This window comes from Xiphophorus couchianus, chromosome 4 (assembly GCF_001444195.1).
Source record: "Xiphophorus couchianus chromosome 4, X_couchianus-1.0, whole genome shotgun sequence".
Classification (NCBI taxonomy): domain Eukaryota; kingdom Metazoa; phylum Chordata; class Actinopteri; order Cyprinodontiformes; family Poeciliidae; genus Xiphophorus; species Xiphophorus couchianus.
In genome coordinates, this window is record NC_040231.1 from 30,060,214 (window position 1) to 30,085,632 (window position 25,419).

The window sequence follows — 25,419 nt, forward strand, 5'->3', positions numbered from 1 at the left end:
TTACCTCTTAGCAACACAAACTCATACTTTACTCTGCATTTTGCTCTTTCAGACACAGCAGCAACATGTTCGCTAAACGATGCTGTGTACTGTGGCTGATATGAGACACAAATTGGTAGAAGTGTAAATGAAATGTCTTTTGCTGAAACTGTTTGTATATGCTAGGCAGCCATGTTGGACTTTGACATCAGGCCTAGTGGGAAACCTACAACTCTTCCACTCAGACTTTTACCAATTCTAAATCTGTTTTGCGTCGTGGACATTTTGTATTGAGAAAAGCACGAGGAAGACTCTTTAACCAGTTGAGCAGTGGCAATGTCACGATTACTGTGTTTACTGAAGTCTTAAATGTTTTAAAGCGGTTGAGAACAACTAAATCAGACAGTTCTGATACGTCAAAGTCCGTATCAACCCTAAATCAAATGGAGATTTTGTCTGTAATATTATCAGCGTTTAAAGCGTAATGACTTGTGTAGCTCTGTGGTACCAGAACCATGATGCTAACAGATGTTTCCGGCCTTCCCAGTCTGACCCAGAATGACTTTGCCAGAAGCATGTGGCAGAGGAGGGGATCCTGGAGGGCATGTGTGTTCTCTGTTTTCATCACTGTGTCAAGTCAACAGCTCAGAACAGAAACACAGGAAGGTTCTGGACGAGTTGTAGTGTACAGTTACTCCCACTAGATGTCACCAAACATCCCAGATGTACCTTTCAGCCTAATTATGGTGACATTCCGTGTCTTGCAAAGAGGTTACGACTTTTCCACGTTTTACCATATTCACAACACAAACGTGGGTATATTTCATTTGGATTTCTATGAGATCAACACAATTTGGTGCATATTTATGAAGGGAAAAACGATTCGTATTCTTCAGTTTAGACTTTGAAGCACCACCTTCAGCTGCATGTCTTTTTCTACTAGGTCTCTACAAGCATTGTACATCGAAAACATCTTCAATTTTTCTTTACTTTTCTTTGAAAGAACATCTGTGAGAAGCTATTTTCAAGTCCCAGATTCTCAGTCGTGTTTGGGTCTGGACCATACTAACCCATCCTGCTGTAGAACTGGCTGAATGTTCAGCGTCTTTGTCCTGCTAGATGAGCTGAGCCCCAGATTGAAGTCCTGTGGAACATTTTCACTCAGATTTAACAAAATCTAAGGGAGGGGGAGCCACGTTTAATTGGCTGAGATTAAAAGCTATCAAATATATTATTTGTTGAGATGCATGTGTGAACAAGTCAAGCTCAAATATAAAGATTAGGCTCCTTTGATCAGATTGTAACTTTATTTACACAAGATTATTCTTTACACTTTTACAAACTGAACTTGCCGATTCCCTAAAATCTTCTACTTACAATTTCTTAATTTATCTCTGCTGAACCAATCAAATCAAACTGAGTCATATTCTCATTCTCAATAAACACATAAAACATTTTTATATCTGTGGTCTGTGTTAAAATTCAAGCGTTTATGGGAGGCCCCTGATGGTTTGGGGCCCCTAAGCAGCAGCTTAGTTCTCAATTGGGCCACCAATTACAATCAATTTTGTACATTTTATTCGAATTTTACATATGTATTTTTGACCAGAGCCTTGTTTTAGTGAAGTCCATTTACAAATTCAAAGCAGCTGGTTACAAGAGCATTTTATTTGGGGGTATCAGAGTAAAGCGTTGTATCCATAGGATCCCCACTTTTTAGATTACTTCTCAGATAATCCATAGAAACAAGCTTCTCAATTATGTACCACTGTGTTGGTTTCACACCTAAAACCCAAATAAGATGCAGCCATATTTCCACTCAGGCTCTTAACACCTTCAGAGCTTTATTAATGTCTTCATGTAGACAGGAAATATGTAAATAATATTATGACTGGGTTTAATAGATTATGTCAAACAAAACAAAGCCTTCCAGAATAAAGTCCAAAAGAAGTTCAATAAAGTGAACTTCTTCTGGACTGAAATATATTTTATTGTTTTTGTTTTACAGAATATCCTTCATTCTGCTCTCTGGTTTTCACATAGATGATCAAAGACAAGTCAGCTACTTCTGGGTCTGAAGTGTTTATTTATTTATGAAAAAGCTCAAATAAATGGCCAAGGAGGAGAATATGAGCCAAACACCAAAATAACAAGTTCTTCTTTATATTAATAAAACATGTTTTATTAATATTCCTTACAGACATATACAAAAGGCCAGATATACATAAGGATTTGACAGAAAAATATTCTTTCAAAATAAAAAAGTGCAAACATCACAGCATCTAAAAACATGTGCTCTTCTGGGAAGGAACATAATTTATCCACCAAACCTCTAAATGTGTGGATTAAACTATTTCTGCAGCAGTAAATTGTTTTATTTTAACTTAAAACACATTCCATGCTTTATTATTCTTCCTGAATACATCAAAACATATCACATTTTTCATTACTAATGCCCACTGGGTGTACATCAAACTAACTGAAGCTAAGCAACACAACAGCAGTATAAAGTGCTATTTCACTATTCAACTATCAATTACAAAAGCACAGAACAGAAAATGAGCAAACATCTGAAATATAAAAGCTTATCTTCAATAGTAACATCTAATCAGAGCACAGTAGCATACAGATATTAAGCTTCACGTTTCTGTGTGTTGTAGTAAAGCTTAACAACTTTTCTAAATGATTCTGAATCTGAACTAAAGCCGTTTAATCTTCAACTAGAACCAGTCTAGGGATTCTGCAGCTCAGGCTCCGGGCCTGAGTTTGGACTTCCTGAGGAACTGGGAGGCAGTTCTTTCATACGAGCAACTCATCAACTACTTCTACCAGTTTAGTTTACAACTGAAGTAATGCGCTAGAACCCCGCATATTCTACTTTCATATTTTCATCAGACCAAACATTCGCTGCACAGGCTTGATTTCCTGTTTATTCACAAATATCGCCTGCGTCTCAAATGAGGAGGTCAGATTATATATTCAATGTGAACATAATGAAGCAGAGAAAATACAAAATTTTGCTAATATTGTGTTTTCAGTTCTTTAATCCCAAACAGAACCAAAACTATTGAAGGGAACAAAGAAGAATTATCTTGTAGCTTCACAGCAACGGACCCTGCAGTGGTTACTGAAAAGTCAACGCCATCATTTCCTTATTACAAATAGGAAAAAACACAAAAACATGTGCTTCTCTGTCCTAAAAATTAATAAGATAACTTCCCATCAGTGCTTTTTTAAAAACGTCTCACCAAATCTTTTCACTTTTCCTCGGCAGATTTGAGCTGATTCACGATATAATTATAGAATTGTACATTTTTATACATCCTTCCAGTCAGAAACAATCCTCGGTTATTTATATTCTGATCAGACACAATGTCACACTGTGTGGGTGTGTGAGCGAACGCTAAAAACAGGACGCCGCTATTTTAAAACAATCGCCGACTTATTGTGGAGAGGATATTTCAAACAGTCTTATATTAGCATGTAGCATTGCCAGCAGTCTCCTTGTGAATTCCCCTGAGAATTTATCCACACCAAAGAGTGTGATCAACATGCTTGTGGTAGCCGTTATGCTAACGTTGTTGGCGTTACAGATAAACTGAGCATTTTAGCTACCTTTTCATATAATAGACTTTGTTATGGTGCGTTCACTGACTGCAAAAATATTTTAGGACTCAGCTGTCAGCGTCCATAACCTGAAAACGGTCAGATTCTGGCAGTATGTTTATTCATGAAACATCTGATTGTTTTCACAGACCAGTTATATGCCAGACGTTAGATGATGTCACTTCCAGCTGACTGGTGTCAGCATGTGAAGCTGCTAATTATGTTGATGTGTTGTGAAAAGCTCCAGGATCTACATGTAATGCAGGAAGAAGGTCCATTAGAAAACAATCTGCTGTCAGAACCGAACCCATACGGGACACAATCAGTTGTTCTTTGCTGCAAATAAGTGATATAACTGATAGATTATTATAAGGTCCATTAAATTAAAATATGTTGAAGAAAAGCAGATATAGAAAAGCTTAAATAATGGATTTTGGTCTCTGAGAAGCCCTTCAAATGGAACAAGATATCAGTAGCATGTTAGGATGATCACACCATATCATCACCACAACCTTGACTCTAAGTCAGTGGTTCTTCCACTTAACTCTGCCTCAAAGTGATTGTATCGATTTTATTGGTTCAGCCAGTGTTCGTTCTGTCAGTGTTTTCTGTAAGAACATCACAACGCAACAAACTCACAGAAAACCTGAGCTCAGAACTCTGCCTCTGTGTCTCACAGTCGACCTCACACCTTGAACTCGGAGCGGCTAGCTGTTCTCAGTCGTCTGCAGCATGTGATTCTTGACGGACCCGGAGCTGGTGCTGCCTAGAACCGACCTCCTGGCCTGTTTCCGGACCCAGTTCATCATGCAGAACCTCAGCATCAGGAAGAAACCTGGAAACAGAGACAGGATTCAGTCACTAGGTCACAGTTTAGGTTCAAAATGTTTTATGAGTAGGTAATGCAAGCAGAATATGGAGAAAGAACTGACCCAGAGCAATCCAAAGGATAATATGGACAAGAAATATAAATGTTGACTGCATGCTAAATACTCACTACTGTTCTTTATTTATTGTTTTTTACTTTTGGATTGCTTGTTGTATTCTGTTTGTGTTCAATACATTCAGAAATTCACTTTAAGGAAAGATAGTGCTAATTATTCTCATGAAAAGGAATGTTGCTGACAGAAAGGGAACTGAAAATAACTTTTAGATCTGGATGAAAACCTTGTGTGGTCCATGTGAGAGGAAGCAGTTTTTAGTGACCTTGATTAGACCCAAACACTCCATCATTCCTACATTGATACAATAGAACTTATCTCTCTGAGACAACAATGAGTCACTCTGTGCATCAACAGATTAAAATAGTAAAAAAACCCAAAAAAACTGAATTTAATCACACGAGATAATAAACCCTGAGCTTTAGCAAAAACTAACCATAACAAGTGTGAATAGGACAGGATGTTCACCACTGACACAAACCTTGAAAGGAGTTCAGGAAGCAGGAGAGGAAGAGGATAAAGTCTGACAGTGGCTCAACATTCAGGAAGGTCAGACCCCAGGTTACTCCAAAGAGGCAGCTGAGACCCCAGATGCTGAGGAAAGCCACCCGGTTCTGCTTCCACTCGTCCCTGGTGCGGATCTCCCGGAACACCAGGAAGAGCATCACGACCCCAGAAGACACCAGGACGGCCAGCAGGGCTATGGTGGTGAAGCAGTGAGCTAGTAAGGCGTTTTGTTCATTCAGTTTCATCCAGCACCTGCAAAAAACAAAAACATAAGTCAAAGGGAATGATCCTGAATTCAACTTTTATTGGTTCTGAAACTTTTCCATTCCATAGCCTCCCAAACAGCGTTAGCTTCACGCTACGGACTCCCTCTGCTAACCCACAGACAATGCTACAAAATATGTAAACACTCAGTAGCTGCTGAAATGTTTTCTCTCACTTTTATTCACTAGCTAGAGGAGCAAAGCTAGCAGTATAGCAAGTAACTTTTCAATAAGTTGCTATAGAATAGAAACAACCTGTCTTGTCCCACAGGGGAAACATTCAGATTCAACAGCAGGATCAAGGTGTACAAGTTTACACTGAAGATAAACAAGTGTTAGAAATATATAAAGAACAAGATCAACAATAATGCTAATTATAATACATTGTACAAGATTATAACTAAATACTGTGCAATTATCAAACATAGAAATACAATTGATTAGGAAGACTATTTTAAACTTAATTTAAAATTTAACTTATATTTTATAGCTGTGATGCAAAAACAGATTAAATTTGATGCTAAAAAACATAACTAAAAATTTATCATTCAAATTTATTTTAGTTTTTTTCCAGTTTCCCTTTCTGAGGCCCCTCTAATGCCCACTGGTGGCCCCTCAGAGGGCCGCACCCCCCAATTTGAAAAACACTGCTCTAGCAGCTCTAGCAGCACATGTTAGAGCTCTTGATTCTCTTATTTACCACCCAGAAAAAGTCGGATGTTATGTTGGATCAGATGTGAGAAAACTTACATCCGATAAGGATCATCTTTTTTGTCAGTCTGTTCAATTTCTGCCATTCCATAAAAATCCCCCACACCAGCCAGGACACCAACAGGAACAACTGGGAGGACTGGGACAGAAAGTTTAACAAGTCAAACATGATCATGGCTTCACCTTTAAGACAAAGGTCATAGTGTGAAATAACGCTTTCCACGCTCACCAAAACCGATCAGGTACCACACGTAGGGCCGCGGGGAGGGTCTGAACACCATGTAGACCAACCAGAAGGTGTTAAGCACTTCTATCCCCATCCAGGTGAGGGAGCTGAGCAGGGCGTAGTGGAGCAGGGCCCCCACCCAGGTGCACACATCTTCGCCTCCCACGTTGGCCAGAACCCCAGTAAAGAAGAAGAGCAGGCTGAGGAGGGCCAGGGCCAAAGCTAAGCCCAGGTGGATGGCTACAGACTGCTCCTTGGTCCGTCTCCTGACGGGACACAGGAAGAGACAGGAGCAGGTTAGCAAAGAACAAACAGAGGAAAAAACAGCAGGGGAAAAAAACCCATCTAAACAGACCAACGTTTTATTTTGTTCAGTTTAAGTATTTCTAGAGGCTCTGTTGACATGAATCTCACACCAGATGTGAATAACAACCCAACTAATCCACACATACCAGCAAATGTAAATAAACAAGTCAATAAAGTGGAATGGTACAGCAAATATACAAATTAGACAAATAAATCAAGCATTAATTATTGCTCATTGATGAGGTATGAAAAGGTTTCTCATTATCCAAATAGAGGCGTTATAGGTTCTCTCAAGATTTTCACAACCTTAAAGCTGCAAAACGTACCGGTGGCCTTGGTTACAGAAATGCATTGATGTGTGAATACATCAATGATTTAAAAGTGAAAAAGACATTTGACCATAAACCAGTCACAACTAGGCATTCTATTGCTGCTGCTGTATTTCTGACCAATCAGAAGGCTTGTCACAGAGGTACGGAGCTCTGCTAGAGAGATTTAGAAAGAGTTCAAAGTAGCAGATACTGGCTTTCCATGAAAGCCACTGGTGATGCACAGGACTCCACTGACTTGCTGCATAACAGCAAAGCAAAGAGAGTTAATTTCCTGAAGTCATTTTTCCCAATTCATGTAGGTCCTAAAATAAATTAACCATGAAGTTTGAAAAGTCCTAAATCCAGCCAAGTGAAACTTGCAGAAACTCTGGTTTAATGTCGATGTGCTCAGAGTTGGTTCACCTGTTCCTGCAGAAAAACACGATGACCCCGATGCAGCTGATGAAGGACGCTGCACAGCCTACATATGTAATAGCAGTAAGTGCCAGTAGGTGGCGCACCGGTTTAGGCTCCAATTGCTGCAAGAAAACAGTGCAATGAGTAGAGCAAAGGGGTGTTGCACAGTAAAAAATAACATCTTTTGTGTATAAATTCACTTTCATATATAAGAGAAGTAAAATTCTGTCTGATTCTTTGATTTTTTAAAAAAAAAAGAAGAGTCTGAGCAGCATGTCTCACCACCAGCACTGTGAAGTAAGTCAGATGGTCACACTGGCACTCCGTGTGCCATGATCCTTTCCTCTTTGTCTTGCATCCGAACTCCGACCAGTTCACCTCCAAAGGATCTGCACCATTGAGATGACACCAATAATGGAATCATTATTGAATAAAACACACCGTTGCATGATCAGTTTGTAATCTCGATTCAAACATTTCCGACCTCTGTGAGTGTCCCAGGAAACACATTTTCTTCTGAGGTTCCACTGGAAAAAAAAAAAAAACGCAGGAAGTTTAATTCACACAGATAAAGCTTTGAACGCATGTTTTCTGCGAACTAAACTATAAATTAACTGCATGTTTCCTGTCACCATTTTAAAAAAACAGAACAAACTAATGTGAATATGGCAGCCTGATGAGCAGCGCTGTGCACTGCACACAACAAGCAACAGGTGAAGTTGCCAGCTGGTTTTGCACAAGCAGGAGAGAAACCTGCCGGTGGTTTTGGTGTGTTCTCTAAATTGCTCTGAGTGAGAAACAAGAAGTTGTTTTTGTTAACAGATTTAGAGATAAGCCACATCTGTAATTTTATCCGCTAACACTCTACGCATTGGGCCTTGAAAACTAACACAAAAACCCATTAACTTATTTACCATTAAACTAAGTCTTACAGTCACAAACCTCTGTGTGATTATTTTTTTGGTGATAGACCAAAACAAAATTTACTGTCAAGTGGAAGGAAAATAATAAATGGTTTTCAATTGAACTTTAACAACAAAAGCATGAAGTGTGAAACGCAAATGCATTTCCCTGCTTTACTCTTCACCAGCCTTCCAACAGCTGGTATAAACGTTGGTTGATACCAGCATTGTTGTACGATTTATTATAAAAGTGTGGAAAAATACACTATTAGAGAGAAGGTTTGACATCAACAAAACATTCAAAGCAACCAAACAAACTTACAGGTATGTATTCATGGTCAAAGGAAATCTTGACCGGCTCAGGCAGATTAGTGATGATCTCATTCTCCACTGAGATTTCCACCACATCCAGGAGAGGTTTGGCGTCCTCAGAGCGTACCTGGAATTTACCCACAGACAACCACATTACACACAGAACCAGGGAAAGTGGATTTAGCAGGGAAACAAAACGGCAAACTAAAAGCTTATTGGATCTCCTTACAGTTTCATGCACTGACAGAGAGAACGCCGGGAACACGGAGATGTTCTTAAAGAATGTCACGGACACTTTGCTCGTTGCTGTCATGGCTGGTTTCAGTGCAGAAGGGATGTCAACGGAGACAGAAGTCTACAGACAGAAAACATGCACACAACGTAAATATGTTACAGAGTGGAGACATTTACTTCCTAGTCAATCAGGAAAACACCCTCATAGGTCAAGACCTGCCACATAAGCAGAGTACTGCTTTTCTACAAGCGAATGAAGGCATTTCTCAGCCCATCAGACCCGTCACTGTGCCACCCTGCAGCTGTTTGTTGCTGTATACACTTGTAATGAGTAGATGTGTCTGCTGATTGCCGGGTGCTTCTTTAAATGACTTTATTTTTAGACACTTTGCTGGAAAATGCCAGCTCTCTACTTGACTTGGCTTTCATGTGGCAAACCTCTCACCTATTTCTCTTCTCTCCATCACTACTGCCCTCTACTTCAGTGAGCATTAAGTCCCCGCTCGTTTGAACCTTGAGTTCCTCGGTGACAGAGATTTTTCAGCGACTAACAACCTTTAGTTCTAGTTTCATGCAATCCCTTTTCACTCCCCCAAAACATAAGAAATGTTGCTCTAAGGTGTGAAAGTATGTTTGTTCCAGAAAGGTGTGGGTGAAATGTGATACAACCACACTGCTACCGATGTGGTTGAAACGCTGCAGTCTGTAACAAATGGACACGTAAAACCACCATTTTTATGTTGAGTTCTTCAGAGCAACAAGTTAAAAACATAAAATACTTTTAAACGACTGTGAGAGCAGAGCTGCTTAAGAAGCAACAGAAGCTGCGGTTTACGTGTGAATAGATTCCATCACACAGAGCTGCAGCTGCTCTACGTTAATGTAGGAATTGATAGTAATTAAGCCACTGAATTCAGTATTTATGATTATCAAAAAGAAGAAGTGTTGTGGTGGGTTCATAGTGAAACCAAACTGAGAGGAGAGTGACCAGCAAACCTGCAAACTATGGCTTTGGGTTCCCACGTATCTGGTTTGTTGTTTTTTTCTTCCAGTGACCCAAAAGGAGCTAAAACGTAAATGACATGACTAATCTGCTAAATAAGTTTGTGTTATGAAGGATGTAGATTCTGCTCTCGAAGAAGATCAGGATGTTTTAGAAAACAGTAATTTGGTTGTGCTGATCCGACACAGTCAACTCAGCAGAAAGTACCAGACTATTGCTAAAGAGATAAAAAAAGAATGACGTTGTTGTATTTATTTTTTATCGCTCAGAACGAGTTTTACATTTTAAGTTTGTGTTTTTTATTACAGATTTGTGACTAAAGGCTGAAGATTTTGTGACAACTTCTACTTCAGTGCTTCTCAAAATATCAGTACGAAGAAGCATTTATATGATTGTAGTCGTATTTTCTTCTTTTATATTACACACATGTATTTAGCTGCACACCTTTATGAACATTTTATAGAATTTTCACATCTGCAAAAAGGCAGATTTCCCTCAGCATGATGCTGTCGCCACCATGTTCCTCATGGTGTATTTATACCAAGAATACGTTACATCGCGGTGGACCCTATTAACCAAATTAGGTAACAGATTGAGGCGACTGTTTCAGCTGGATCTTATTTAGCTGTATCAGGGTAAATGGGACTGAATGAATACATATGACACTTTCCTGATTTTTATTTCTGAAGAAGTTTGAAATGTATCATTTTTCTTTTAATTCGTAATTATGCACCAAATTTGTATTGAGCTGTCACATAGAACCTCAAAAACAGACATTAAAATTTGTGTTTGTAAAGTAACGAAATGTAAAAAAAAATCAAGGTGTTGATTTATAGCACAAAATAAGCAAACTTTTGTTTCCAAAAACAGAGCATATGACTTTAGCTGTTCTTCAGAAAGTGTAAATATAATATTGATATGAAACCTTTTGCTTTGGTCCACTTGTTGAGACTTTTCCCCCTTTGAAATCTTTCTTCATCTCTTTCTCATATCTCTGAGCGCACGGATGTTCGGTGTCGTGAATCCTGTCCCAGAAACAGAAACAGAAACATCTTCAAGCTCAAAAGAAGCAACTTTATCTCAGAGGCACAAACAATGCTTCCTGTTTGTAGATGGGTCCTTGATTACAACAGCATTCCAATCAGTGAAATTAGTAGTCAACACAAACACAGATGAGGAAACACTGTCATGAAATGTGGCAGAGGGTGAAAAAAAAAGCGTACCCTTTGACAGAGGTCTGGTTAGCGAGGTCACACAACTTCTCTGTAGAGGAACAAGTTATAGGGTTGGGTCACTTTGTTCACATGAACACATTTAAACAATGAAATGAACAAAAGTGGATATAATAAACTAAACAGCTAAACGTGATTGATGAACAATTTGTGTTGCTAACTTTAACCCATTTCTACATGTTTCATTTAATAAAATCCATCCATCTTACTGCAGTCAGTGAACTGTCCCTTGAAGTTGTAGCCTTCCAATGTTTTATCTGTGATGTCATCATTTCGGACTCTTCCTTTGGCGATACCATATTTTGCTTCAGGCATATTGGCCCCATTACTTAAATCTGTGCAACAATTTTGTGCAGGACTTGAAGGAGGGCAAATAATAATATTTCTTTCTCCAACCTTAAGAAAATAATAAAAACAAAACCAAACAACTGGCTTTTAAAAGACAGTTAAAGGAATACACAATGAAATGTGAGCTCAACCAATCAAAACACAACTAGCATGATCTTCTTTTACTGACTCACCTTAAGCATCATCTGGTCCAGCAGAGGCTCCCAGTGCAGACAGAAGTCCGTATCTGGGTGAATTACGTATTTATCGAGAGGAATCACCTTCATCTTATTACAGTTGGCAGTGATTCTTCCTCTGACAGACAGAGAACTCTCATTGGCTGAAACATTGAGCCCTGCCAACCAACCAGCCAAACCAGAACCTGGAGAGACGTCGATGTTCAGGCTCAGGGGTTTGTTTCCGTGGCGCCATTTGCCACAAAACTCCAGAAAAGGGTCATGTTCACTTGAACCTGTTGAAATGACAGATATGTCTATTATTCACGTGAATCACAAGCTTAGATCATTTTTATTTACTTTTTAACACACTTAATTTATTTGAGTTACCTACAGTTACCTCATGTAACTGGACTTATCATTTCTTCAGAATATGGCTCTCTTAACACTATCAAGAATCTATCACTATCACTATCCCAACAGCAAGGGCCATTTTAACAGGAATTAATCTTCACAACAATAAATTTAAATTCTTATCATGGTAAAAAATTTATCACGATAAACAATAAACGTCCGCTCCTAACGTGTAATGTTTAGATCCCACTGCCACACCAGTCTCACACTTTCACAGATTCTGTTTTGTGTATAAATGTTTTTAATAAAACAATGACGCTGACTGTGTCAGGCGAGTGATCATATTCTTTCTGTATCAGTTTTAGATACTATATTAATATAGCAAATACTGTAAATACATCCAAAAATTCCCTTAAACTGTCATAATGAAAGCTTTTTTTAACAGACCAACATGACTACATGACTGTACCTTCCATACATAGGTCATCCGTCCTCTGCACTCCTTTAGCCTACTATAAGAACTAAGTTATTCCTGAGATACTTCCCAGTGTTTTTGAAGGCAGAGGGCTCCTTCTAATACAGAGCAGGAAATATTAGCAGCTATGATATGCCACTGTCCTGTCCTGAGAAGTTGTGAACACCCCACAGCTGAAAAAAGAATCACAGTAATCAAGTAATGATTAAATTAAAGCATAAATATAAATGTCTAGATTAGTTCAATCGGACTAAAAACGTTTTATTTATCCCAAAGGGAAATTAGATGTTGTCACATTGCATATATTTCTTAAATATTAAAATGTTATCTGCAAAGTCAATTATTTACTGATCAGATGGATGCAGTGACGGCAATTTACGTCCGACACACTGACATCACGCTGGTCATGCTTCGTGATCACAAAGCGCAGTACCATATACTGTACATGCTGCAATGTTTTATTACATTTAGTCATTTTCACCTCTGTTTGATTTGATGTGACTTCAGGAAAAGAGCGTTTCCTGAAGTTTTGGATTAGTGAGTAAAGAATAGTTCTGAGTGGTGCGAATTCCTATTTAACTTTTACTCAAGAAAGAATAAAAAGATAATTTTGCAGATAATTCTTGAAATAGTGATTGCACAAGTGAAAGAGCACCGAGGTCAAGAAGATTTCAAATGTGTCAGCAGAGCTGGTGACCACACCTATTACTGAGGACAACTTAAAAAAGCAGATCGTAGTAAACAGGACTGTTCTTTCACATCTGTCTTTTGCTGACAAAAATAGTTTGGTTATTTAATTTCTGTCATTTAAAAACATTGATGATACAACACACAACATTATTTCTGTTCATTTTTATAATGAAGGATTCACATTTTTCAGAAACTTTGAATCTTACAAAAGACTAGGTCAATAAAAAAGGGAGTTTTAATACAGAAATGTGTGTTTAATGAACATAATGTAACTCAGTCTGTAGTTGGGACTCCGTTTACAAGAATTCCTGCCTCACTGGCATGAAGGAGCTCATCCTGGGACTCTGCAGAGGGGTTCAGGAAGCTCAGGTTGCTTCAAAAGCCACATGTGTAGTCATGCCTCAGATTCTCTACAGGGTTCAGGTAAGTCCTGTTTGCCCGCAAACCAAGCAAAATGACACCACGGTCATTAAAGTAGGAGGTGTGTGCCTTGGCAGCTACTGCCTCCAAAATGCCTCTCAGCATGAAGTGGCTCCTTGTCTGACTTTGGGGAAACAGTGAACCAACACTAGCATTGCTCCTCAAGTCATCCACCCATGTGGATTCTGTTCCTCTCCACTATTCCTCCAGAAGTTGATTTCCACATGAAATACAAAGTTTAGTTTAATTTGAAAGGAAGAATTTGGACCTCTGAGCCATGTCCTCTTCTCCTTAATCTTGGTAAGACGCTTCAGATAATGTCTCTATTCAAAACAATAGAGCGTTTTGAATGTTCTTTACTTCAAAATGCTCTCAAAGTGGCAATGTTTTTACCTTTCACCAATATGCTTGAAAAAAAGGGCCTAGTGAATGAGCTTTGGTAGCTGAGCCTTGTTGTCAGGGTGTCAGTGACTGGCTACTGGACAACTGTCTGTCTTCTCCATTATTGTGAAGCCATAACAGAACATTTCTAAATAGAAATGTTGTTTTATTGGTTGTATGTGCTATGTTTATTAGTGCTAAGCCATCAAAACCCAGTCAGCTGCACTAGTCTGCATGCAATAAGTACAAGTTTCCCAGTTTGAACTGATTTGAATCCAGATATGAGAGGAACCTGCTATGGCAGAAACAAAATAAGCACAAAATAATGGAAAAATATAAATACTAAGACTGGTCTCTGTTATTTCTAATTTTTTTCCATCTGTTTTTTCTCAGTTCATTGAAATCACAAATGCCAGAAGTCAACAATGTTTGGATTCATTAAACTGCACCACAGTAAGCTGAAACAACACTATAGCAAGAGCTGAGAATGGACAAGTCCACACTAAGAAAGTTGTTGTCTTACCAGCTGACAGGAGGCCGATGATAAAAAACACAGTCGTTAGATGATCCGCCACGCGGGTCTTCATGGCTGTCAGCTGTGATGGAGAAGCAAAAAAGCAGAAATACAGTGAGAAAAAAGGACAAACCCTGTGGTTTGCAAGTAGAGTGGCATTCAGCAATTAAATTAAAAGTGGCTGCCCATCAACCACAGGGTTCAATGAAAAAAAAGATCCAGTTCCTGTCTATACAAAGGCAAATCTGAGAAAAAAAAAATCTAAATTGCCTTTTTGTACAGACACACTTCCTGAGTAAAACAAAAAAGTATCCTGGGGTTCCTCATATTTGACATAATGCAACATTTTTTTAATGATATGATTGTTATCCAGCGGCCTGACCTGCTATCTGTCCTGTTATTTCACTGAATACAAATGAACTCAGGCTGAAAATACACACAAGGACCCTTATGAGCTCTTATCAATGGAAACAGGCCTTCCCTTTAACGGCCAGGCTCCCACATGCATCAGCAGATCGTTCTCGCCGCCTCCCTTTAGCAGGCAGCTATTACTTTCTCAAGGAGGGTGGTAGCGTAGCCTGATAGCACTTTACTGCAAAAGCAGACGTTTCCACTGAAACTAAAAAAAAAATAGACAGGTCTGCACATGTTCCCTCTGTAGAAGGAGAATTAGTAGAGTTCGAGCGCACTACCAGTGGTCTGCTTGGTGAATAGGGCCTTCTTTTGGTTTTCCCTCGTAATGAATGGCACTCTGCACTCGGGATTGTTGTCTGACTGTCAAGGTGAGGCCAAATGGATTTACTTTCACAAGTGGAGCGTTACAGCTTTCAACATGATGTTCCACTTGATGTATATGTGAAACTGCATTAGAAACAGCTTTAAGTTTATTTCAAATGTAATGGATGCAGAGTCGAAAAAGAAAGAAGAAAAGAAAGAGCGAAAGGTGAAGGAAAAGGTTAAGAGGGAAAGAAGCCTAGAGAAAACACAAGCCGACATCCTAGACGTCTTTACTGTTGGGTTTTGACCCAAACATGTGACAATGATGTCATTAAAACCCCATAACTGTCATGAGGACACTGCTGTCCACATGGACTCATTGGAGAACATGTAAATATTTTGAGGAAGAGAGTTAAAAAATTTGATGAGGATGTGAAAACTGGGCTGAAACCACATCTCCTTCAAGAACTACAAAGAAGGCCTCTGAAGAAAACTACACCAGGTTGCATCATACTTTCAGAGAATCATGTAGTTCCTACTAGACGTACTTGCAAATTGACCCGTCAAATACAGTCTGCCGCTTGAAGTGTTCTCGGTTTCAGCCAAAGATGCCAGCTCACCAGACTAACTTCCAAGTGTGACGCGCTATAGACGCTCATCGCCAACGTGTCGGTGAACAAGCTAGCCTGAACTCCACAAACAACTGCAGGTATGAGTCTGAAAACAAAGCAGAGGCTGCTTGTGGGAGCACGCTGGGTTTCTGTACAATGTGCGTGACAGACAGCATTTGTGGAAAGAGATGCAGACAGATGCTGACGATTGTGGAAGGGAAACAGAGCAGTTACAGATCTTCAAAACATCACAGGACAGACAGGAACTAGTTGAACCACAGACATTGCAGAAGGGCAGGCAACAGAAAGAAACAAAGAGATGAAAAGCTACGAAGACAAGAAACCATACCTAGTCACTCAGACATCTATATATAAACAAGTACACTAGGACACACACCTGATAAGTGAGGAGAACCTGAGGTCAGGTCAAATACATATTGGTTAAAGTGCTTTTTGGTGGCGTTGAAGCAAAACATCCCCATTCTCATTAATGAATGGATTTTTATGCAAGAGTCATGTTTATTACTCCTCATGAGGCCGACCTACAGTGAAAAACCATAAAACACAGATTACTGTATGTGTGTAAACCTTTACCCTACTACAATACACCCTCTTCTGGTTTGTTATTTTCTCTGTTTAATACGTATGTGACACAGTGACACCACCATAGGTGGTTAAAGATTGAGAAACAGCTGCTTTACGAACCCACAGAGATAAAAGCCTCCTGAGAAAGCTGTGCAGCGGCTTCATACAGCACAGCGGCTATGGTATAAACCGAGGACTTGTCCATGTCTAACTAAGGCCTACATAGCAACAGCTCACAATACCAACATCTAACTCCGGTCCTAATACTCAGATTAGTCAAATTCATGTGGCAGAACAGATTTGCTGCGTTGTCAAAAGGTGCATACACCATAAACGTGTATTTCTTACACATTATGTCATTTTGATGAATACCTGAGCTGTGATGGTGGTCATCTAAATTTGGGACAACATTGGTTTCAAAATGCTATCTGGAGTTTATATTCAAAGGAAAACTCCCATGGTCATTTCCTGTGGTTGTTCTGTCTCTGTTGTGATAAGAAACAGATAGAAAAACAGTCACGCTAATTGATAGGAGCCCGTTAATAAAACCATGTGGGAACAGTGAAAGCATCTTTGCAAATGAGTGAAGCTCAAGTGTCAGGCCTTCAAAGTTAAACTTTCAATAAGGAACCATCGATACAAACTGCACTGCAGAAACACAAGATCTTGCCAAGTATTTTTGCCCTAGTTTCTAGTGCAAATATCTTAGTACACTTCAAATAAGACAAAACTAACATAAGTAACTTTTCAGCAATATGTGGGAGCTTCTTTTTTAAGTAAATAAGTCATTAATATTGATTTTAAAAGTAGTAGCAGGTTATTTCACTTATAACAAGACATTTTTTCCATGTTACAAGGGAAATAATTTACCAGAACTCACAACATTTAACTAAAACTGACTCATGTTGTTATTCCTATGCTTTTAATTTTTGAATGAGATAAGAGTAATCATTTCTCTAATTTACTGTTTTCGCTATTCATTCATTCATTCATTCATTCATTCATTCATTCATTCATTCATTCATTTACTGTATTTGTTTATGTACTCACCCTAGTGAAAACAAGGGCGGTACCAATTCATTTGACCTTTACAATAAAAAAATACTATTGTCAAAACATCATCTTTACACTAGTAGTCTTCACTGGAATCTATCTGTGAATGTCAGCAACGTTCTCTAACTTTGAAGTGGTTGGAACGTGTAAACGCTGTGGATCACAGGGTTCTGGCTCAAACTCACAATTCCAACCGCAGATCTTGCACATCTGCCTCCTTCACAAGGATTTCTTGATTTGTTGCTTATTGCGTGTCGCAATAAGCAACAAATATGACATAAATTGAAACAAACTCATTAATTTCCATTTGAAGAATTTTATCGTTTTTCTCTTTTCTCTCTTTCTACCAAAAACTGGATGACAAAAGTCTTCAGTCTTTGCTATGGTCTCTACTAGTTGATTTTTTGAAAGGCAATTTTGCTTACAGAGACTTCCCAATTCATTTTATCTGTTATTTTGTTAATTTATTTTGGATATTTGAAGCGTCTTCCGGTTCCTGTATCAAATGTTCTTTAGAATTGAAAGTTTATTTATCTTTGAGAAGCCCTGCGACAGACTGGCGACCTGTCCAGGCTGTAAACCATCTCTCGCCCGAAACGTTCGCTGGAGCATCCCTCCCGACCCCACTAGAGACAAGGGTTTACAAGCCAAAGGCATTTATTCATTGCAACAACTTGCAATGAAAACTAAAAGTTTTCTTTCACTTCCCAGCTCCTGCCTGTGAGAACGAGCGGCACCGGAGCAAAACGTGTACATGTGAAACTACAATATCGGCGCAGCGCTCCAGAAGCACAGATGCACAACTTCACAGTTTCAAGTCTGGCATGCACACTTATCTTGAAATGCCTCACTTGCTCTCTTTCACACATCAACGCGCCAGGACAGTGATCCTCTTACTACGCCCAGACAAATCACAAAATCACCCCGGCTCCCCCACCACATCGCTATATTAAGCGGAGGGCTTTCCAGTAAACCCTCCCTTCTGTTGTCATCGCATGGGGGTCTCACTGACTCACACATGCCTGCTGTCTTCACAGGTTTCTCTGAACGTCAGGCCGTGGGAGCAGCGTGAAATGCAGGCAGCAAACATGAGTCAACTGGATGTGTGAGATATTTCAAAATAAACGAAAACAGATTACATTTGTTTTCAGGCGTACCTATGGTGGAGTTGGTTTAAAAGTTATTCATCTTCAGCCCAACAATGTCAGAATTATTGTATCTTGGGCTGCACAATGGAGTGCATTTTTTATCATTGCTGCAATGTCAGGGTGTACAACAAACCCAAAGGATTGTAAGTGTTAGATTTTTGTGAGTATGTTTCTTTTTTCATTTTTAATGTTTACATTTATCTTTATCTTATTGTTTGGGAAAACATATTCCTTTTTTCATTGTTTTTTACATTGTTAAAATTATTTTAAAAAAAATGTTTTTTAACTTTTGTTTGCATCTTTTCAGAGTATCTACTCCCTTTTAGTAAAGCAAATATCAGGGCACATGCATTAAAAGATGGAAATATCAGACTCCTTAGGCAACACAGAGGGAGGTGGCACTTTGTGGCTTGTGTCACTGTGATAGTGAGAGATAAAATTATTTACTCTCTCTTTATCTGGGATTCTGTGACTAGTCAGCATATTTGATGGGATAAACAATAAAAATCTGTTGTCATCGATACTTTCACTGGAGAGAATCACTTTGAGTCTTTTAAACTTCCATCTTGAAGGTCTGCAAAGATACGCGTGTGAGAGTTTGTGTGTATCTGCATACTTCTGTCGCTCCAGTCATCTGTTGCCTCTTTCTGACATAGATTTGCAAAACAGAGCAAAGCGTCCCTGTCGAGCAATCTGGCGCATAACAAGCTTTGAAGGTTTTGAAGACCAATGTGGTTTAAAGTTTGAAGGAAGTTTGAATTAGGTAACAATAAAACAGAACCAGCAGCACATTGGACGACATCCTGCGGCTCCTTCTGAGCCCTGAAACAGACAAAGCCGCCATACCTGCCTGTTCTTTCCTCTAAATTAGTGTTTATGATGTACAGCAGACACTTACAGGCATTCTCACTGGAGGACTCTGAAAATGCATAACTATTCTGGCAGATCCTACCAGAGCCATGCAGAATATTATTAGAGGGTACACACAAAACTCTGACCCGACCCACATGAGTACAACCACATCCCCAACGCGAATCATGTGTGTGGCGCACAAACCTTACCCACATAAATACAGGTCACAAGAGCATGACGCGCTTGGCACTAGGCCTGTCACAATAATCAATAAATCAATTAATTGCATAATAAACTAAAACAAACTCAATAATTTCCATTGGTATAATTTATCACTTATCTCTTTTTTTCTCTGTTTCTACCAAAAAAACTGGATGATAAAAGTTTTCAGTTTGTTGCTTTTGTCTCAACTAGCTCTTATTTTGGAGCACAGTTTTGTTTACAAAGACATCGAAATTAATTTTATTTGTTTTATTTATTTTGGACATTTAAAATGTCTTCCAGTTCCCGTGTTAAATGTTCATTATAATTTAAAGTTTATTCATCTTTTAGAATGGGCTCTTGCATTATTATTTTGCCATTACCGTTATAGTCCTTGAAAATGGTCTCAAAACAACAATATTATCGTTTATCGCAAAAACGTTTGGAACAATTTATTGCCCAGCAAAATTGATCATTGTGACAGGCCTACTCGGCACACGGAAATATGCCACATTGTGCTTGGCTCACAAAAACAGCAGACCTGATACACACAATGTAACACACACACACTTATCTGCCTGCAAAGCCTACTTTTTTACAAATTAGACTAAATAATAAAGACAGAAAAGCAAATCCTATCCGTCTGTCTGCAGGCGCTCCTGGTGCCGCCTCCAACAGTCAACAGGCAAAGTCAGGTATAGGAGAACCTAAAGGTAATTTCTTTTCAATTTCATATATATTTCAAAAATTACAATATGAAACAAAACTGCTTTATTCTTGTCCTAATGATTCTGATGATGCAGTATCCTTTAGATGTTGGTAGATCTAACAGTCCTCATCTCTTACATGAGGAAACAGCGCGAGTTCTCGGTCAGATAAGAATGTGCTGAGTTTCGACAGTCACCACCTGATGTACTGAAAGTCCGGCTGTTTCAATTTTTGCATCAGGTTTTCACTTGGATAAGCCCCAGAGAACCATGATAAATGTTTCACAGTCAAACCGCTGCATGTCATTTCAGTCTCCAGCATCTTTGTTTTTGTACAATGGGGAGAAAATGAAAGTACCTGAAGGAAAAACCATCCAGAACATACAAACACTACGGAATATCTACAAGGCCAACTTCTGCTTCTAACCCTAGAGATAGTTTTGAGTTGCGACTAAAGTCTTAGATTATTCCCCAGATCTGAACAAATTGAACAAATGGCTCCTCTGTGTTTCTGACATGACGTTCCTTTGGAATGGTAATCAACTTCCCCTTGATTCATACCTAACGTGACATGTTACATGGTTCTGTTTTACTGCAGACACCTCACGTTATTCAAATTCAATCACCACTTGAGAAATGTTCAAAGCTTGACAAAAAACACAACCACAATAACCATTAAGCAGAAGTGACCAAGCTTGCACATCAACAGTCATGAGCTGCTTACGATAAAAAAAAAGGATAAAATAAAATTATATATATATATATATATATATATATATATATATATATATATGGTCGTGGAGGCCGCACCTCCTATAAGAACTGCTGTTTTTAACAAGTCTTGAAAATACCACTTCCTGTTAGTCTCAGCAGTGTGACAGCCTTTCTGACGCCTGCAGGACATTTTGAAAACTTTCCGTCACACACCGCATTGGCACATTATGAAAATATGATTTCACAACATATTTAGAGTGAGCTTTATAGTAAATAACTATGCCCTAAGTTATGGTGGGATTACTCCTGTCATCCAGAAAACAAATTTCGCTGCACATAAATTGTTCCTGAAGTTACTGGGATAAAGGATAATATTATTGTTTTGAGACCATTTTCAAGTAATGTAATGGTAATGGCATAATAATGAAAGTAGACCCACTCAAAGATTAATAAGCTTCAACTTCTAACAAACATTTAACACTGGAACTGGAAGACATTTTAAATATCCAAAATAAATAAACAAAACAACAGAAACCAAAAACAAAATGAATTATAAAGTCTCTGTAAACAAGACTGTCCTTGGAAAAAAAGGTCTACTTGAGACCAACGGACCAGACTGAAGACTGTTGCCATCCAGCTTTTGGTAGAAAGGGAGAGAGAAAAGAGAAAAACAATAAATCATGAAAATGGAAATTATTGAGCTTGTTTTGTATTGGTTGATTTACTGCTTATTGTAATTATTGCCACTAATTCAGATTGTGGGAAACGAAGGAGTTTGTCAAGAGAAATGTAGGCAATCAGTATCCTGGACAATGAAATCGGAACCGCAAACCGTGCGAGTCTGTGCAGCTCACTTAATGCACCAATGAGTCAAGAGGAAATTGTGGATAAAAGACCAAAGGTCACCTCACCAGTTTGGCCGCATTTTGGACACTTAAAACAAAAAAAACTGAATCACTAATTATGGATATTGACTGACTGTCAATGAATTGCTTACATTGTGATGCGTTTTTCAGACATATCGCCCAACCCTCACTGCACTTGATGCTCTCTGGAAATTTAAACATCCCCGCATTCTGCCGCCGTCTTCACAGGCGATAGATTTAATCTCCTTCTGCTGCACTCCCATGGCAACCACTGAAACCAGTAAGCGTTTCATCTCAACTGCGTGAGTTCACAGAATGTGCCTGATAGGTGATCTCAATATCGCTCTGCTCTGGCACCTCGCCGACATTTTCTAATGTTTTAGGATTGTAACGTTGCCCAGCCCTGCTTTACAGTACGAAGTGTCTGGATGACTGTCCTGGAGCAGTTTTCCAGTCTACACGGCGGTGCGGGGAAGAATGCACGAGGAAGAGGAATCCGGGGAACAAAAGCAGCTCTTTGTTGTCAGGCATTAGAGCCGAAGTGACAGCGAGCGTGAATAAGGGTCAAAGATCACGGGCTGATTCAGAGCCTGTTTAAAAGACGAGCTCAAACAGCACAGGCAAACGCATGCAGAGTCCTCAAACGCTGCACAAGGTGTCCATGGAGAGAAGGCGGGGGAATTCATCTTCCTTCATACTCCTAGCAAACGAAATTAGTATTTTGTAGAGTTGAAGAGGACTCTCTCCTGAAGGATAGTGCTGAGCTCACAGTGCTGCAGCCAGAGGCACCGCTAAGGGAGGAGTGCCGATCTCTTCTGCATGCCTGGTTATCAGACAAGTTTGGCTTTCTTTTCTGTTGCTGCTTGCTGTGGCTGACAGCGTTCCATGTGACAACGACACCAAACGTCTTCATGAAAGTTAGAATTTCACTGGGCAAAGTGAACATTTACTCACAATCTCTTCCCACGCAGCAAGCAAAACAAGATATTGCTGCCAAACTGGGCCAAAACAGAAAAGCATATTCTCCCCCCCCCCCCCCCCCACAAAAACTCAGACATGGAGCTCTAAGGTCAATGTTGCCGACGTGAGATGCACCCTAGGATGCATTTGTGCTGCATTCTTTGGGAAAGCACCATAGTGATGCACAGTGCACTCCGCCCTGCGTCTTTGGGGAGGAAATTGAAGGAGCAGGTGGAATGCTGCAGATAAGCCCTTTGTGGCTGAGAATAAATCAATAACTACTTCGCTTCTAGACAAAAAACCAGCAATTTATTAGACCTCAATCACTCCCAGAGTGTACATAAGGTGTGGATCAAAGGGTTTTTAGTTTGCCATCAAGTGCTTTCTTTCCCTCACTATAAAAAAATGAAGTCAGCACAAAGGAGAAGAGGTGATCTGCTATGAGTCACCGCTAACGCTTGCATTTCAAAAGATGGGGATTTTTTTTTATACATTCGTTCACTTTCGGTTTCAAGCGACATCTCTGATCTACATGTGCTCCTTTAGGAGTCTTTCAAAGGGGTAATTGCCCTCGTTTTACACTTACTTTCACACGTTTTGTTTTTTTTTGTTCTTGATGTTCCTGCGAGTGAAGACTTTTGATTCTACACCTTGGCACAGACAGAAACCACATCCTCCAGCTGAACGAAGAGTGGAGGATAGAACCGTATAACCGCTGCTCGGTTCCTTTAAACACATATTTATTTACAATGTACAAATGTTTTGAGTGTGTACTTAGTTTCACCCCGAGCTTTTTTATTTTTGGCAGTCAGACAGGGGTCAGCATGGACCGGTTATAAACTAACGTAGCTAAATGATTTCGCCGACCTTGTTCTCCATGCAGCATCACTTTCTCCGTCAACTCAATTAGATAACTTGAAACGCTAAGAACTGTAAAAAGGAAAATTTGAGCAACTAGGTTACTGACTCTTTTTTTAAAAAAGTATTTATTTAGGCATTTGTATAATGTTACCAATTAATGTTTTACCTAATTTAGAATAAAAATAGAAATGTATATATATATACATATACATACACAGTACAGACCAAACGTTTGGACACACCTTCTCATTGAATTCAATGAGAAAGTGTGTCCAAACTTTTGGTCTGTACTGCCATATATATATATATATATATATATATATATATATATAAATATTTTTTTATTATTATTATATCACAGCCCCTACCACACCTGCTGCTGCACAGTCCTGGTTGGCTGACAGTTTTGGACAGAAATGACCCAGTGCAGCCCAGCTACAGCAACAGGTAGCCCAACTAATTAAGCAGCCAATACCAGCTTGTCATACTACTGTTACTTAATAATAGTAGTCTGCACAGTAAGTGCCTAAAGTTTATTACTATGTTGTAGTAGCTGTTGTTTTCTTTGTATCAATAACCCCCCCCCCCCCCCACCAAAACAAAAAACAACTAATAAATACAAAGACATTCTAGCTAATTAGCTATTAATTACGTTCTTTATTTAACAGCAGGTTAAACAATTTTTTAGTGTTAAAAAAAAGAACGTATTCTTGCTAATTTTTTTATGTAGTTTACTGCTCTTTTTATGTATCATAATAAATGAAATAGTATACTTAAATTCGACGCCTCGGGATTTAGAAACGTCGACAACGACACTAGACTTTTACAGCTAGCAGCTGGTTCAATAATGAGCAGGCTCACCTTGAGGCAGGTCTCCTTCCTTGTAGCTTCGGTCTCTGTGCTTCACCTGGACGCCTGGAGCTCAGAGCCTCCTGGTAAAACTTGCAGCCGCTGTTGCAAACCAAACGAGCCCGGAGGAGAGTAGACCAGACGCGGCGTGAAGGAACACAACGCGCGGCTGCAACTTCTGGTGAGAGCGCAAATGAACTGGTCTGACTGAGAGCGAGGCAGGTTGACCAGAGCAGAGGGAGGGAGGAGAGAGGAGTAATTCACTGTCACTTGCTTATTGCATCAGTTGTGATATAGTTTCTAAATAACGTGGAAAAATGTTCGAACAGAATTAAAAAATAAAAAGTCTGATCGGAAAAGCGCGCGTGTGTGAAGCGTCTCATTCGGGACGTCGCGAGGACCACTCGGTCCGAGTGCGGAGAAGATTCGGTTCGGTCCCGGCGGTAAAGGAGGGAGAAGTCAAGGCAGCTTCAATACAGATGTACTACTTTCTTTTCTGATTTTCAAAATAAAGTTTTAGGTCACAGCAGAATAGCGCAGATAAGTCACTTCCTCGGTAAATGACAGTTTTTTACTTATTAATTGCTTTTCAAAGTTGTTTAGTTGTTTATCTGTTTAGTCATTGACAAACATGTACTTTAACCCTTTCATGCATGAATTATGATCCATTGTGTCAGAATTTTTCCCCATTTTAAAATTTTTTTTTCTTAAGGCATAAAAAAAGGAATTTCTTTTGGTAAAAATAATTTTTTTTATTTTATTTCTTTTTTATGTGATCAATTGTAATTTTGTCCAAATACAAAGTTGTTATTTGAAAAATACATCAGTAGTATTGTTCCTTAGGGGTTATCTGATGTCACAATATTTTTTTTACTTGCAAGAGTCGTCTACAGTAGAAGGAGGGACCGGGTCGGTTCTCATGCTTTTTTGTCTGTCGGCCATATTGTATTTAACAAAAATAATTTCTTGCATTTGCAGCTGATGGCCATTTGTTGATGGTATATTTTA

At 39.1% G+C, this 25,419-nt stretch overlaps 1 protein-coding gene across 1 annotated transcript; it reads right to left on the reverse strand.

Moving 5' to 3' along the window:
• Positions 1 to 2,045: 2,045 nt before the first annotated feature.
• On the reverse strand, positions 2,046 to 24,867 carry adgrg1 (adhesion G protein-coupled receptor G1). The gene is made up of 15 exons (XM_028014997.1): positions 24,424 to 24,867; positions 14,297 to 14,369; positions 11,472 to 11,749; positions 11,160 to 11,346; positions 10,942 to 10,981; positions 10,644 to 10,743; positions 8,711 to 8,836; positions 8,492 to 8,608; positions 7,752 to 7,794; positions 7,550 to 7,656; positions 7,274 to 7,389; positions 6,237 to 6,499; positions 6,047 to 6,146; positions 5,008 to 5,285; positions 2,046 to 4,420 (listed from the first exon to the last, which is right to left on the reverse strand). The coding sequence occupies exons 2-15, from the start codon at positions 14,358 to 14,360 to the stop codon at positions 4,293 to 4,295; spliced, it is 1,947 nt and encodes a 648-aa protein (XP_027870798.1). The 5' UTR covers positions 14,361 to 14,369; positions 24,424 to 24,867; the 3' UTR covers positions 2,046 to 4,292.
• Positions 24,868 to 25,419: the final 552 nt, after the last annotated feature.

Coding starts and splice junctions, on each gene's coding strand:
- adgrg1 (XM_028014997.1), bottom strand. CDS start 14,360: ATGAAGACCCGCGTGGCGGATCATCTAACGACTGTGTTTTTTATCATC. Junction 11,347..11,471: donor TGGACCAGATGATGCTTAAG/GTGAGTCAGTAA, acceptor TATTTTCTTAAG/GTTGGAGAAAGAAATATTAT. Junction 7,795..8,491: donor TTGACCATGAATACATACCT/GTAAGTTTGTTT, acceptor TTTTTTTTCCAG/TGGAACCTCAGAAGAAAATG.